This window comes from Triticum dicoccoides, chromosome 5A, assembly GCF_002162155.2.
Source record: "Triticum dicoccoides isolate Atlit2015 ecotype Zavitan chromosome 5A, WEW_v2.0, whole genome shotgun sequence".
In the NCBI taxonomy this organism is placed as follows: Eukaryota; Viridiplantae; Streptophyta; class Magnoliopsida; order Poales; family Poaceae; genus Triticum; species Triticum dicoccoides.
This window is the reverse complement of record NC_041388.1, coordinates 622,244,406-622,256,402: the sequence shown is the minus strand read 5'-3', so window position 1 is coordinate 622,256,402 and position 11,997 is coordinate 622,244,406. Positions and strand designations below refer to the sequence as shown.

The 11,997-nt window shown below is 43.9% G+C and overlaps 1 protein-coding gene and 1 long non-coding RNA gene across 2 annotated transcripts in view; one reads left to right on the top strand and one right to left on the bottom strand.

The window, feature by feature from the left end:
- Window positions 1–4,646: 4,646 nt before the first annotated feature.
- On the top strand, window positions 4,647–8,645 carry LOC119303489 (YTH domain-containing protein ECT1-like). The gene is made up of 9 exons (XM_037580624.1): window positions 4,647–4,802; window positions 5,212–5,288; window positions 5,380–5,521; window positions 5,734–5,789; window positions 5,880–6,338; window positions 6,608–7,138; window positions 7,228–7,440; window positions 7,600–7,746; window positions 8,078–8,645. Exons 1-9 carry the CDS (start codon window positions 4,772–4,774, stop codon window positions 8,276–8,278), a joined length of 1,857 nt encoding a protein of 618 aa, XP_037436521.1. The 5' UTR covers window positions 4,647–4,771; the 3' UTR covers window positions 8,279–8,645.
- A 721-nt stretch (window positions 8,646–9,366) lies between these two features.
- Window positions 9,367–11,997, bottom strand: part of LOC119303488 — a 9,925-nt gene continuing 7,294 nt past the window's right edge. The window contains exon 3 of the long non-coding RNA XR_005147928.1: window positions 9,367–9,462. This is a non-coding gene — a long non-coding RNA (uncharacterized LOC119303488). The remainder of the gene's footprint in view (window positions 9,463–11,997) is intronic.

Below are 11,997 nucleotides of genomic sequence, written 5' to 3'. Positions count from 1 at the left end.
TCTCCCGAACACTTTTGTTTTAAATTTTGAAAAACTTTTATTGTTTGCTTTGATTTTGAAATTTGAATTCGAACGGGATTGAATCATCGCGAGGTTTACAACAGTAAGAGTGGTGATGAGGCATCATTAGCAGAGGTTACTGTAGCTTGATTATCCGGGCGTCACAGCACACCTGCCACATCAGTGTTTTGTTAGGTACTGACATGCGGGACCAACCATGACAACAACCCTGCCACGTAAGGCTTCGGGTGTTGGGGAACGCAGTAATTTTGAAAAAAAATCCTACGCACACGCAAGAACCATCTAGGTGATGCATAGCAATGAGAGGGGAGGGTGCAGTCCACGTATCCTCGTAGACCGTAAGCAGAAGCATTATGACAATTCGGTTGATGTAGTCGTACGTCTTCACGATCCGGCCGATCCTAGTACTGGAGATATGGCACCTCCACGATCTGCACACATTCAGCTCGGTGACGTCCCACGAACTCTAGATCCAGCTGAGGTCGAGGGAGAGTTGCGTCAACGCGACGGCGTGGTGACGGTGATGATGAAGCTACCAGTGCAGGGCTTCGCCTAAGCACTGCAACGATATGACCGGCGTGGAAATCTGTGGAGGGGGCACCGCACACGGCTAAGATCAACTTTTATGTCTTCTAGGGTGCCCCATCCCCACGCATATAAAGGAGGGAGGGGGAGGCCGGTCGGCCCTCTCTAGGTGCGCCAAGGGGGAGGAGTCCTCCTCCTAGTAGGAGTAGGACTCCCCCCTTTCCTAGTCTCACTGGGAAAAGAAGGAAGAGGGAGAAGGAGAAAGGAAAGGGGGGCCGACCCCCACCCAATTCGGATTGGGTTTGGGGGGCGCCCTCCACCTGGCTGCCTCCTCTTCTCTCCGACTAGGGCCCAATAAGGCCCATTGACTCCCCGGGGGGTTCCGGTAACCCCCCGGTACTCTGGTAAATGCCCGAACTCACCCGGAACTATTCTGATGTCCAAACATAGCCTTCCAATATATCTATATTTATGTCTCTGCCATTTCGAGACTCCTCGTCATGTCCGTGATCACATCTGGGACTCCGAACAACCTTCGGTACATCAAAACACATAAACTCATAATACCAATCATCATCGAACATTAAGCGTACGGACTCTACGGGTTTAGGAACTATGTAGACATGACCGAGACTCATCTCCGGTCAATAACCAATAGCAGAACCTGGATGCTCATATTGGTTCCTACATATTCTACGAAGATTTTTATCGGTCAAACCGCATAACAACATACGTTGTTCCCTTTGTCATTGGTATGTTGCTTGCCCGAGATTCGATCGTCGGTATCTCAATACCTAGTTCAATCTCGTTACCGGCAAGTCTCTTTACTCGTTCCGTAATACAACATCCCACAACTAACTCATTAGTCACATTGCTTGCAAGGCTTATAGTGATGTGCATTACCGAGAGGGCCGAGAGATACTTCTCCGATACACGGAGTGACAAATCCTAATCTCGATCTATGCCAACTCAACAAACACCATCGGAGACACCTGTAGAGCATCTTTATAGTCACCCAGTTACGTTGTGACGTTTGATAGCACACTAAGTGTTCCTTCAGTATTCGGGAGTTGCATAATCTCATAGTCATAGGAACATGTATAAGTTATGGAGAAAGCTATAGCAGTAAACTAAACGATCATTGTGCTAAGCTAACGAATGGGTCAAGTCAATCACATCATTCTCTAATGATGTGATCCCGTTCATCAAATGACAACTCTTTGTCCATGGCTAGGAAACTTAACCATCTTTGATTAACGAGCTAGTCAAGTAGAGGCATACTAGCGACACTCTGTTTGTCTATGTATTCATACATGTACTAAGTTTCTGATTAATACAATTCTAGCATGAATAATAAACATTCATCATGATATAAGGAAATATAAATAACAAAATTATTATTGCCTCTAGGGCATATTTCCTTCATCAGTTACTAGCTAGGGACCCGCTACAATCTGGCCTCACGAGCACCCTCTCTCGTTGATTGAGCGCTCTCGCAGGTCACACATAACTTTCCCCTTCCCCTTCCTCCTTTATAACTCCCAAGCCATCATATGTCTGCCTTCCTGCCCCCCTCCCCCCTCCCTGCCAGACAAGTCTACCTCCGGTGGGACCTCCTAGGCTCTCCCGTCCTGTTGTCACTAGCACATGTAGCTACGCCCAACAACTGGGTGGCTGGTCGACTCCTTCCACATGTCGGTTGACTGATTCGTGAGGAAGAGATGAGAAGGATAGTGCATGTGGCGGCTATAGGGAAGAGAGAAGGCAAGGGACCATGGTGGATTCTGACGACGACGGTGTCGACGAGAGGGAGAGAGGGCACCATGCTGTGAGGGGTGCTTGGAGACGAACTACCAACGCGCTGCCCCTACCCGGAGAAATCGCAGGTGGTGCAAACTTCTCGCCATCGCCCCATATTTGAAGATTTTTTTGTCTTCGTGGGTTCAAAACTTCAAAGTTAAGCAGGTGAGCCTTTCATCATATTTTCATTCAGTGACTCTGTGATTGGTGTCCATGCTAATTCGTTTGCCAATATTCTCCCAATAGCAATGGTCACAAAGGCGGGTGAAACGTCACAAAATAATGCATGTTTTGTAGTGTTTACACTAACCGTGACATCAAAATCTTTGATGCACGCAATTATCATTTACAATGAAAATGGCAATGTAGTGTACACTAATGTCTTATTGTAAATGTTAGTAATTTAGTGGCCATCTAACAAATGCAGTAACAATCGTGTGGTTCTTGTAAAGGGACCAAGATGAGCATCTTTAAAAAAGAACTACAACATTCTAATCATCCATGATTCTTGATAAGTTGACACATACGAGTTTGGATGAGGAAAACCTGTTGTCAAATGGAGTGGGCTCATAGGCCCATATATGTTGGCCTAGGATCTAGGCCCATAACAAATGAAAGAAACACGAGGTAAACATCCAAAGGAGATGACATATACTTGCCTGAACCATATATCTATTGCCCATCTCTCTCGCTCCCTCACCCTACAGAGCGCCTCCTTGTTGGGGTTTCTCCCACAGTTTTCCCCGCGCCGCTGCCAACCCGCTGCCTTGGATCGCCACCATGGCTACTTCCACCGCCACCTCCCTGCCCCGGATCATCACCGTCGATGTCGTCGCCATCCATATCTTTATACACATGTATATTCCACACTTATGTTCCCCTACCTTATCTCTTTTTTGGTTTATTCGAGTTCCTTGGTTTGTTTTGATGACTAATCAGATCTTCGAGTATCTTGCTCATGTCTCATGGTGGTTTCCTTTTTTATTTCTTTGCTCTAGTGCATCCCTGGTGCCTTGGGCGATTCCAAACCCGTTTGCTCGTGAGAATTAGGTTTTCCATTTTTTTGTGGTTGTTGTTTGATGCTCCAACTTCTCCCTGAGGGCATGATCCTATGGCGTTTCCCATTTCAGGTTCTTTCCATTTTTTTTGATGTTTTTCTCCTTTTTAGCACTTTTGAAAAATGTAGTATTAACTTTTGATTTTTGGTCTCAACCTTTGGAATTTGAAAACTTTCTGGATTTTTTTGTAACTTTCAAGTTTTCAACTTTCGGTATTTTAAAAATTGAAATTACAACTTTCGGCGGTCTAAACTATTAGTATTCTGGTCTTTAAAGAAACTAACTTTCAGATAATCAAACTTGTGGACTCCCACCTTTTATGGTCTTTTTGAAGAAAAAAAACTAGAAAAACGAAATACCTGTGTGGCCCCACTTGGAACTATTTATGCAGATGTAGAGCCTCATCCGTATTACAAGCATGGCCCCACGTGGATGGACCCCTTTCATACCCAACTCCCCGGACAAAAGCCGGCATGACCACGCCCACACCCAGTGTGTCAACATCTTGTCCAAGCGCCAAGGATTATTTTTGGTATGTTGTTTCTTATTTCCATTCTTTTTCTCCCACCACTCTCCTCTTGCGTCCTTACTATGTTCTATGCCGCACGACCATACAGATATAGCCATAGTAAACACATATGCTTGTAGGTTCACCAGCTATGTTATAATCCCCATTTTGTTTAATCAATGTACTCCCTTTGATCTATATAAATTGTCACGGAAATGGATGGATCTAGAACCGAAATACGTCCAGGTACATTCATTTCAGTGACAAGTAATATGGATCGGATGGAGCTCTATTTACCTTAGGAAAAACGACCTTAAGAAAACCTATGTGGATACATATAAACGGTTTAGCCCTTATTTTTAAATATAAGATAATTCTTTTATGTTGAGAAATAATAACTACATCCTCCGTTCACAAATATAAGTTGTTTTAACTTTTGGATGTATATAGACATGTTTTAGTGTATTTGTTCATCCATTTCAGTTCGAACATAGTCCATACTGTAATATCTAAAACACTTTCTTTTTTGAGAATTAACCATGTTAGTGAAGGGAGAGACCATGTTTTAGACGAAGGATCTTACCTATTAAGGGGAACGAAGGATCTGACTTAGAGGTCACGAGGAGAACATTGCTGCGGACGGAATGGGCTCTAGGCCCAAATACATCGGCCTACGATCCGGGCCATTGAAAACACGAGGCAAAGCATCCAAACCCGTCGCCGAATTATTTATCTCTCCTCTCCGTCTCTCTCTCCTCCCCCTCTCCCACCTACCAAACGTATCGCCTCGTTAGGGTTTCTCCCAGGGTTTTTCCCCCGCGCCGCCGCCGCCGCCACCCCGCTCCTCCGGATCGCCGCCATGGCAGCCGCAGCCGCCGCCGCCGCCGACCGTATCCTTATACCTACATATATTCCGCACCTCTGTCCCCCTACCTTCTCTCTTTTTTTGCCCTTTTTTTTCGATTTCTCTGGTTGGCTTTTTGAGGGCTGCTCGGATCTCCGGCTAGTTTGCTCGGGTCTCCCGGTGGTTTGCTTGATTTCGTCGCTCCAGTGCATCACCTGGTGCTCTCGACGATTCCAAGCCGGTTTGCTTGTTAGAATTAGGTATTTTCTGTGTTTTTTGTTTGCGGCTGTTGTTTGGTGCTCCTGCTTTTCCCATGAAAGGCGTGTGATTTCCTGCGAGGAGCCGTGATCTCGTGGTGTTTTGGGCCGCGCCGTTTCTTCGCTGGAATCTTGAATCTTTGCTCCGAATCTCTAGTCCACGCTTGTGTCAGTTTCCCTTGACCGCCCTTGCTGCAGAGGCTACGAATTTGCTGCAGAAGCTATCCCTTGATGCCAAGACTGAAGCCATCGACGCCCCGGCGGCGAAGGAGAAGGTGTGATCCATTTCTCTCTGCAACACAATATCGCATCTTATTGAATCACCTTGTGCTGAACCTATCTCTTTGCCCGCTTTCTACTTTGCAGGCGTCCGGAGGGCTGGGCGGCAAGCTGAATGGTGTGGCGGCCACACGGAACCCACGGGCGTCCGAGCAGTGGGCAAATCCACAGGATTACAGCGATGCAAGCATGTATTATGGCGCCTACCCTGCTGCTTACTATTGCGCAGGTGAGGCACTATGCCCAATTGTGCTACTCCTATTTAGTTTATGTTGTTTCTGGTGATTTAGTAACATGATTGCAATTTTATAAATCACACTGCATTGTTTAAATGATTTACCCTGTATATGGATGATTTTGTAGTATTTGTCACTTACAAGCACAATTACATAGACTGCATCTTCGTATTAATATTATTGACACCCTTTTTTGCCTTTGCAGGTTGGGGTGATTATTCCATGTACTTGAATCAGGATGGAGTGGAAACACCTACTGCTGTGAGTATTACACCTCCGACATCACAAGGTTTTTGGCAATTGCAATTGACTGGCCCTCTTTGGATTGACACGTCAAATATTGGTTTTCAGGGTGCCTACGGTGACATGTACTGCTATCCTCAATATGGGCATGATGGTCAGATGTATGGGTCACAGCAATATCAGTACCCATCATCATACCACCAGCCCCAGAATACTGCCAGTAAGCCACAATACAAGTCTAAAACTGACAAGCTAGCCCCATCAAAGGATATTTCCTCTACTGTTGCTGATCCGCTGCATGCCGTAGCCAGTGCTCCCAAAGCCACTGCAAACAGCGTTGATGAGGTAAAAGGTCTGAAGAAGACATCCACACCACTGAACCCAAGTGGGAACAATGGTAGTTACCTGAACCAAAGTAGCAGACCAGCTTATCCATGGTACGGTGGCCAAATCTACCAGGGAAAACAGCAGAAGCCTTCTAGTGGCAATCCTACTTCAACTGATTCAAATCCTAAAAGCAAGGTTCAGTCGAAGAATCAGAATACTCAACCTCTTCCTCCTCTGATGGTATGTACTGTTGTTGCCACTAAACCTGTTGTTTTATTTGCTGATCATTTCTCAAAAGCTTGTGCCACAGAATATTATTAACTCTAAGCATTGTTGTTTAATGTCTGCACCTTTGTGGCTTGCTGAATGCTTGTGCTTTACTGAGTTTGATTCCTGCCATGTCACCTTGCACTTTGACTGCTTCTGTTGATTGCTGAATTCAACATAACCTGCAGCTGTATTAATTTGTACATTCAGATACTGATTTTTTAAAATGGACATATTTGCAGAGTTTACCTAACTCACCGGTGGCTTCAATGTATGCTGCTAATGGAATGTACAACAGCAATGCCTATGGTGGCTTTTGGTATGGATCCCAGTTTTATGGGCCAGGAATGTATGGTGGGTGGAATAATCTGTCGGATGGAAAATACAAGCCCCGAGGGAGGACAGCGTATGGATCGTATGGATTTCCCAATGAAAACTTGGATGGTTTGAATGAGTTGAAGAGAGGACCACGGAGTGGACTCTCTAATAACCAACAGGGCTTTGGACCTGCTGCTGTGACAGCTGTCAAAGCACAGGATGTTTCTGCTACTGATGGCTCTAATGCAGTTGTACAGGATCAGTACAAGGGGTCTGACTTAGCTGACACTTATGAAAATGCCAAATTCTTTATTATTAAGTCGTACAGCGAGGATGATGTTCACAAGAGCATCAAGTACAATGTTTGGGCTAGCACACCTAATGGAAATAAAAAGCTTGACAGTGCTTATCTGGAAGCTAAATCTGTCAATTCTCCTGTATTCCTTCTCTTCTCTGTAAGTTTTCAGATCTTGTGCTCTTTTCAGAAGTCTTGCATTATCAACAAGTTTGTGGTAAGCTGATGAGTATGATGTTATTTTTTCAGGTTAACACCAGTGGGCAGTTTGTTGGTCTCGCTGAGATGGTTGGCCAGGTTGATTTTGACAAGACGGTGGAACACTGGCAGCAAGACAAGTGGACTGGTTGCTTCCCTGTCAAGTGGCACATTGTCAAGGATATTCCCAACAACTTGTTAAAGCATATCATTCTCGAGTATAATGAAAACAAACCAGTGACGAACAGCAGAGATACACAGGAGGTGAGAATAGTGCCTGTACATTTCATTGTTGTAATACCAAGAAGCCTTAATAAGTCTGAGGCATGCTGCTGTTATTATGACATCTTTATAGGTGTTCCCTAATTTTGCATGCTGGTGTCAAACTGTGCTTAATGTCTTTATTTTCCATAACTACTGCAGGTCAAGCTCGAGCAAGGCCTTCAGGTGTTGAAGATTTTCAAGGATCATGTCTCCAAAACATCCATCCTGGATGACTTCAGCTTTTATGATAACCGTGAGAAGATAATGCAAGAGAGGAAATCACAGCGGCAGCAACAACTGAAGAAGGTAAATACATAGCACGTTAGTTTAGGTTGTTGGTGCAAGCCTCTTAGATCTGGTGAAGGGTAATTCTTGGTGCTAGCTTACATTATAGTTATATGCCATTTTAGAGTGTTCCTAGTCTTTTTGTGTGTGCGGTGTCATTAGTGTTGTAGCCATCTTCCTTGTAAAATGTAAGGACTTCCATTTTCCGCTTTGGTAGTTTGCATGACCTACTTTCAGCTTGAGTCCTTTCCCTGATCCAATCAACTTATCATCTAGGGAGTATTAGAAAGGCTTTAGTTGTTAAAACTGTCATGTTACTCATTCAAACTTCTTTTGTTGAATTATTATGCAGATCACGAGTCCGAAGCTGCTGCCTACTGTTGACAACACTGAAAATGATTCCGGCAATGCGCAGGAATCGCAGAAGCCTGGAGTTACCAGAGAGAACAAATCTGCGGTGGAAGACAATGTGGAGGCGGCTGCCGTGAGTGGAGTTGCCCCGAAAGATGCTAACCCCACAGCCGCAAGCTTGGCTGTCGCAAATGGCTGCTGATTTTTTTGTCTGTTGAGTTGTGAGTAAGGTGACATGACAGCTTGGGAGTTTTGGAGGAGGCTGGCGCAGTTCAACTGTTGGAGGTAATCAGGGTTCTGTTGGGGTTCTGTAGGTGTTTTTGCAGAAAGTTTGAGGGATATGGTTAGGTTTCTCTTGAGATTTCCCCCCTGTATTATTATTTCTCTATCTTGGAGTTGAGTTCGGCTGGTAGGAGATAGAGATCATCATTTGTTGATCTGGGGTGGTGGTGTGTTGTCTTTTTTATCTTGTCGTCGGTAGAAAATGTACCTAGGTGTGGTGATTTGTACTGGTTTTGCAAGAAGTAACTTGTCTGTTTCAGAGTTGTTTATTTATCTTATGTTTTGCATCTCATGTTTTCTTCTGTGCGACTCTGGCCTACGTGGAGCTTTATAAGTTTTAAAAATAATAACCTGAAGTGGTGTTAGAAGTTTCAAAAAAGGGCAGTGCCACAGGGACGACAGATTTTGAGACGAAATCTGGATGACAGATCAAATCGTCCGTTAGATATCATCTTTTAGCAAATCAGCACCGTTTAAAATGGACATGTCTGTGCACTGTTGTGCACAGCAGTTTTGTTCAGAAAATTCTGAAAAGGGTTTGTCTGGGCAGGCTAGATGTGTTCTAATTATTGCACATCTCAAGACACAATTAAGCATAAAAAAGGAAAATAAAATCAAATATCCACATGAATCTTTGTGTAAGATCAATAATATAGTACTACTCCCTCTGTCTGGAAATACTTGTTTTAGAAATGGTTGTATCTAGTCTAGATACAACCATTTCTAAAACAAGTATTTTCACGCGGCATTGTTCCGTGAGGCTTTCGCCCATTGCGGAAAATTCCCCGCTGCTGCCTTCCATAGGAGTTTGGGTCGTGTCTCAGTCCCAGTGTGGCTGATCATCCTCTCGGACCAGCTACTGATCATCGCCTTGGTAAGCTATTACCTCACCCACTAGCTAATCAGACGCGAGCCCCTCCTTGGGCGGATTTCTCCTTTTGCTCCTCAGCCTACGGGGTATTAGCAACCGTTTTCAGTTGTTGTTCCTCTCCCAAGGGTAGGTTCTTACGTGTTACTCACCCGTTCGCCACTGGAAACACCACTTCCCGTTCGACTTGCATGTGTTAAGCATGCCGCCAGTGTTCATCCTGAGCCAGGATCGAACTCTCCATGAGATTCATAGTTGCATCACTTATAGCTTCCTTATTCGTAGACAAAGCAGATTCGGAATTGTCTTTCCTTCCAAGGATAATTTGTATCCATGCGCTTTAGATTATTAGCCTAGAGTTCGCCACCAGGAGGGAGTAGATGTGTAATACTTATGACGGAGGACGAAACTTTTTTAAGATGGGGGGAACTCTGAAGCAAATTCTTTTATGCAAAACCAACATCGATATATAGTTGCTTTGCCTTATATTTTTCATAGCAAACTTTCCATCCGCACGCTCTTGTTTGAAGAAAACCTTTATTTTATTTTCTAATACAATGAAATAAACTAAAATATTTTAGGATTCAAATAGGTGGCATTGCAATCCTATAGTTTATTTTCTTCTACTCCGTTTAAGAAAGATCCTGCGGATTAAAGAAGCCCTTAGCAATTTGATACTCAGCACACCTATCTTTAGGCATCTAACTAACGATTCAGAGAAGATTCATGGGAACACAACATGGGTGTTTCACTCGAGAAAGTTTCTCCTAACAATAGCGAGAGCTTGATACGCGTTGAACTCGCTAATCAATCACCACGCCTAGGCACAGAAACAGCAAGGTTAGTGTGCACATGTCAGTCGTGCGTGAGTGGTGTCGACTCTCGCTCGAGCGAGGGTTCTCGAGCCGGACGTTGCTTCTTGCGTGGATCGAGCACTGGCATCAGTCCATGACGGCCCAGTAAGGTGTCTAGGATTCACGGCCCGGTAAAACGTTTCACCATGAAATTTAGCGATCAGCTCGATTTTTAGCGACCCACTGATTGTATACATCTATACCTAAGTAAAGAATTCCCAGAAATCAAGGTAGGGCAAGCGCCCCAACCTCGCCCTACCGCGTCCTCCGCCTCTGAGTATTGGGTAGAAGAAACAAAACAGACTGACGCTGTCACACATGGTATTCAGCTAACACCGTGTCCGAGAAACTTTTTGGTGAACAATTTTGTTTTCTACACACACAAAAAAAGAAATTATTAGAGCCACATATTGTCGTTTCTTTTTCTTAACAAGTGTATGAGGGTACATGTTTTTGTTTCGGAGTTCATCTAATTTCTTTTTGAGCAGTAGTTTTTGTTGTTGTTGTTGTTGTTGTTGTTGAGGTTTTTGAGCAGTAGATCACTTGAAAGTTTTGAACAAGCTCACAAGTCAGTCACGGATCCAAACGGGTGCACCTTCTAAAAAAAAGGAGCGCAAAAATTAAACCCATTAATAAGGGGAAAGAAAGGATGAGCAACCAGCTATGCCAAGTGGCATCTAGTGGTTGGCCGAGGTTGGAACATGTTTTTTATGTAAGGAATGCTTTGATTATGCTTTATTTTTTTAAGATGGAAATGAGTTTTTTCTTCTTTCTGAGATGGATGTGACGGCCAAGTGTCATCTATATTTGGCTAAGGTCAGATTTTTTTTTGTGAGATGGAGGTGAGGGTATTTGTTTTCCTTTATTTTTTCAAAAAAGATGAAGAAACAAGCACACACATATTCATCTCAAGCGACACGCAATCATGCGCCCCAACGCTAGTCCAAACCAAGTCATCTAGGTTTATCTAGGTTTTACCCCTCGCGCCGGCACGTGTCGTGACCCATCGGACCGCCTCCATGGCCCTCTTCGCCGATCGTATTCTTTCGCTCTGCTGTTCTGCTGGTTTGTCTGCACATTTTAAATCTTTAGTATAATCATACATGTTTTTTTCCAGATTTTTTGGATCTTTAGAATGAACCATCTACAATGGAATTAAGAACTTTGGGCCCTGGCCATTGTTTTGCTCATGTCCACATGCCTCTGAAAACCGAAAACCATGAATTTCTTCTCATTTTTTATATACCAAATCCCTCTGTACCAAAATAGTTGTTGCTGGAGTAGCTCAACTTCAGCTACTCCAGCGACAACTATTTCGGTACAGAGGGAGTAACATATAACAGACCGTAGGAGTTGGGATAAATCATGTCATCTTTTAAGTTGTTCTATTACAAAAAGAAGGAAGATAGATGTATAATTTCAGAGCCTAATTTTCTCACCCCAGAAAGCTGTGAACCCTTTTTCATTACTGGGTACAAGAAACAAACCGCACTCACGCTGTCACGCATAGTATTCAGCAGACATCGTGTCCAAGAAACTTTTAGTGAACATTTTTGCTTTTTACACACAAAAACTGAAATTCTTACAAGCACATGTTTTTGTTTCTTTTTTTATGAGGGTACATGTTTTTGATTCTGAGTTCATCTATTTTTTAGCGGTATTTTTTTTTTTTTAGTTTTTTGAGCAGTCGGTTTTTTTAGGGGAGTTTCAGTAGATATCAAGCTCTGAACAACCTCACGGTCAGTCACAGATCGAAACGTGTGCACGGAAGCGGCCCCCCACTTGTCCTCCCCGCCGTCGTCGACAACACATATATGCCACATCTGCACTCCACCGAAAAGCCCAAAAGGCCCAGGAGGCCTAGGCGATGGACTGACAGCAGTAATAAGTCGCAAAAATCCAAAGCAAGCGGGAAGG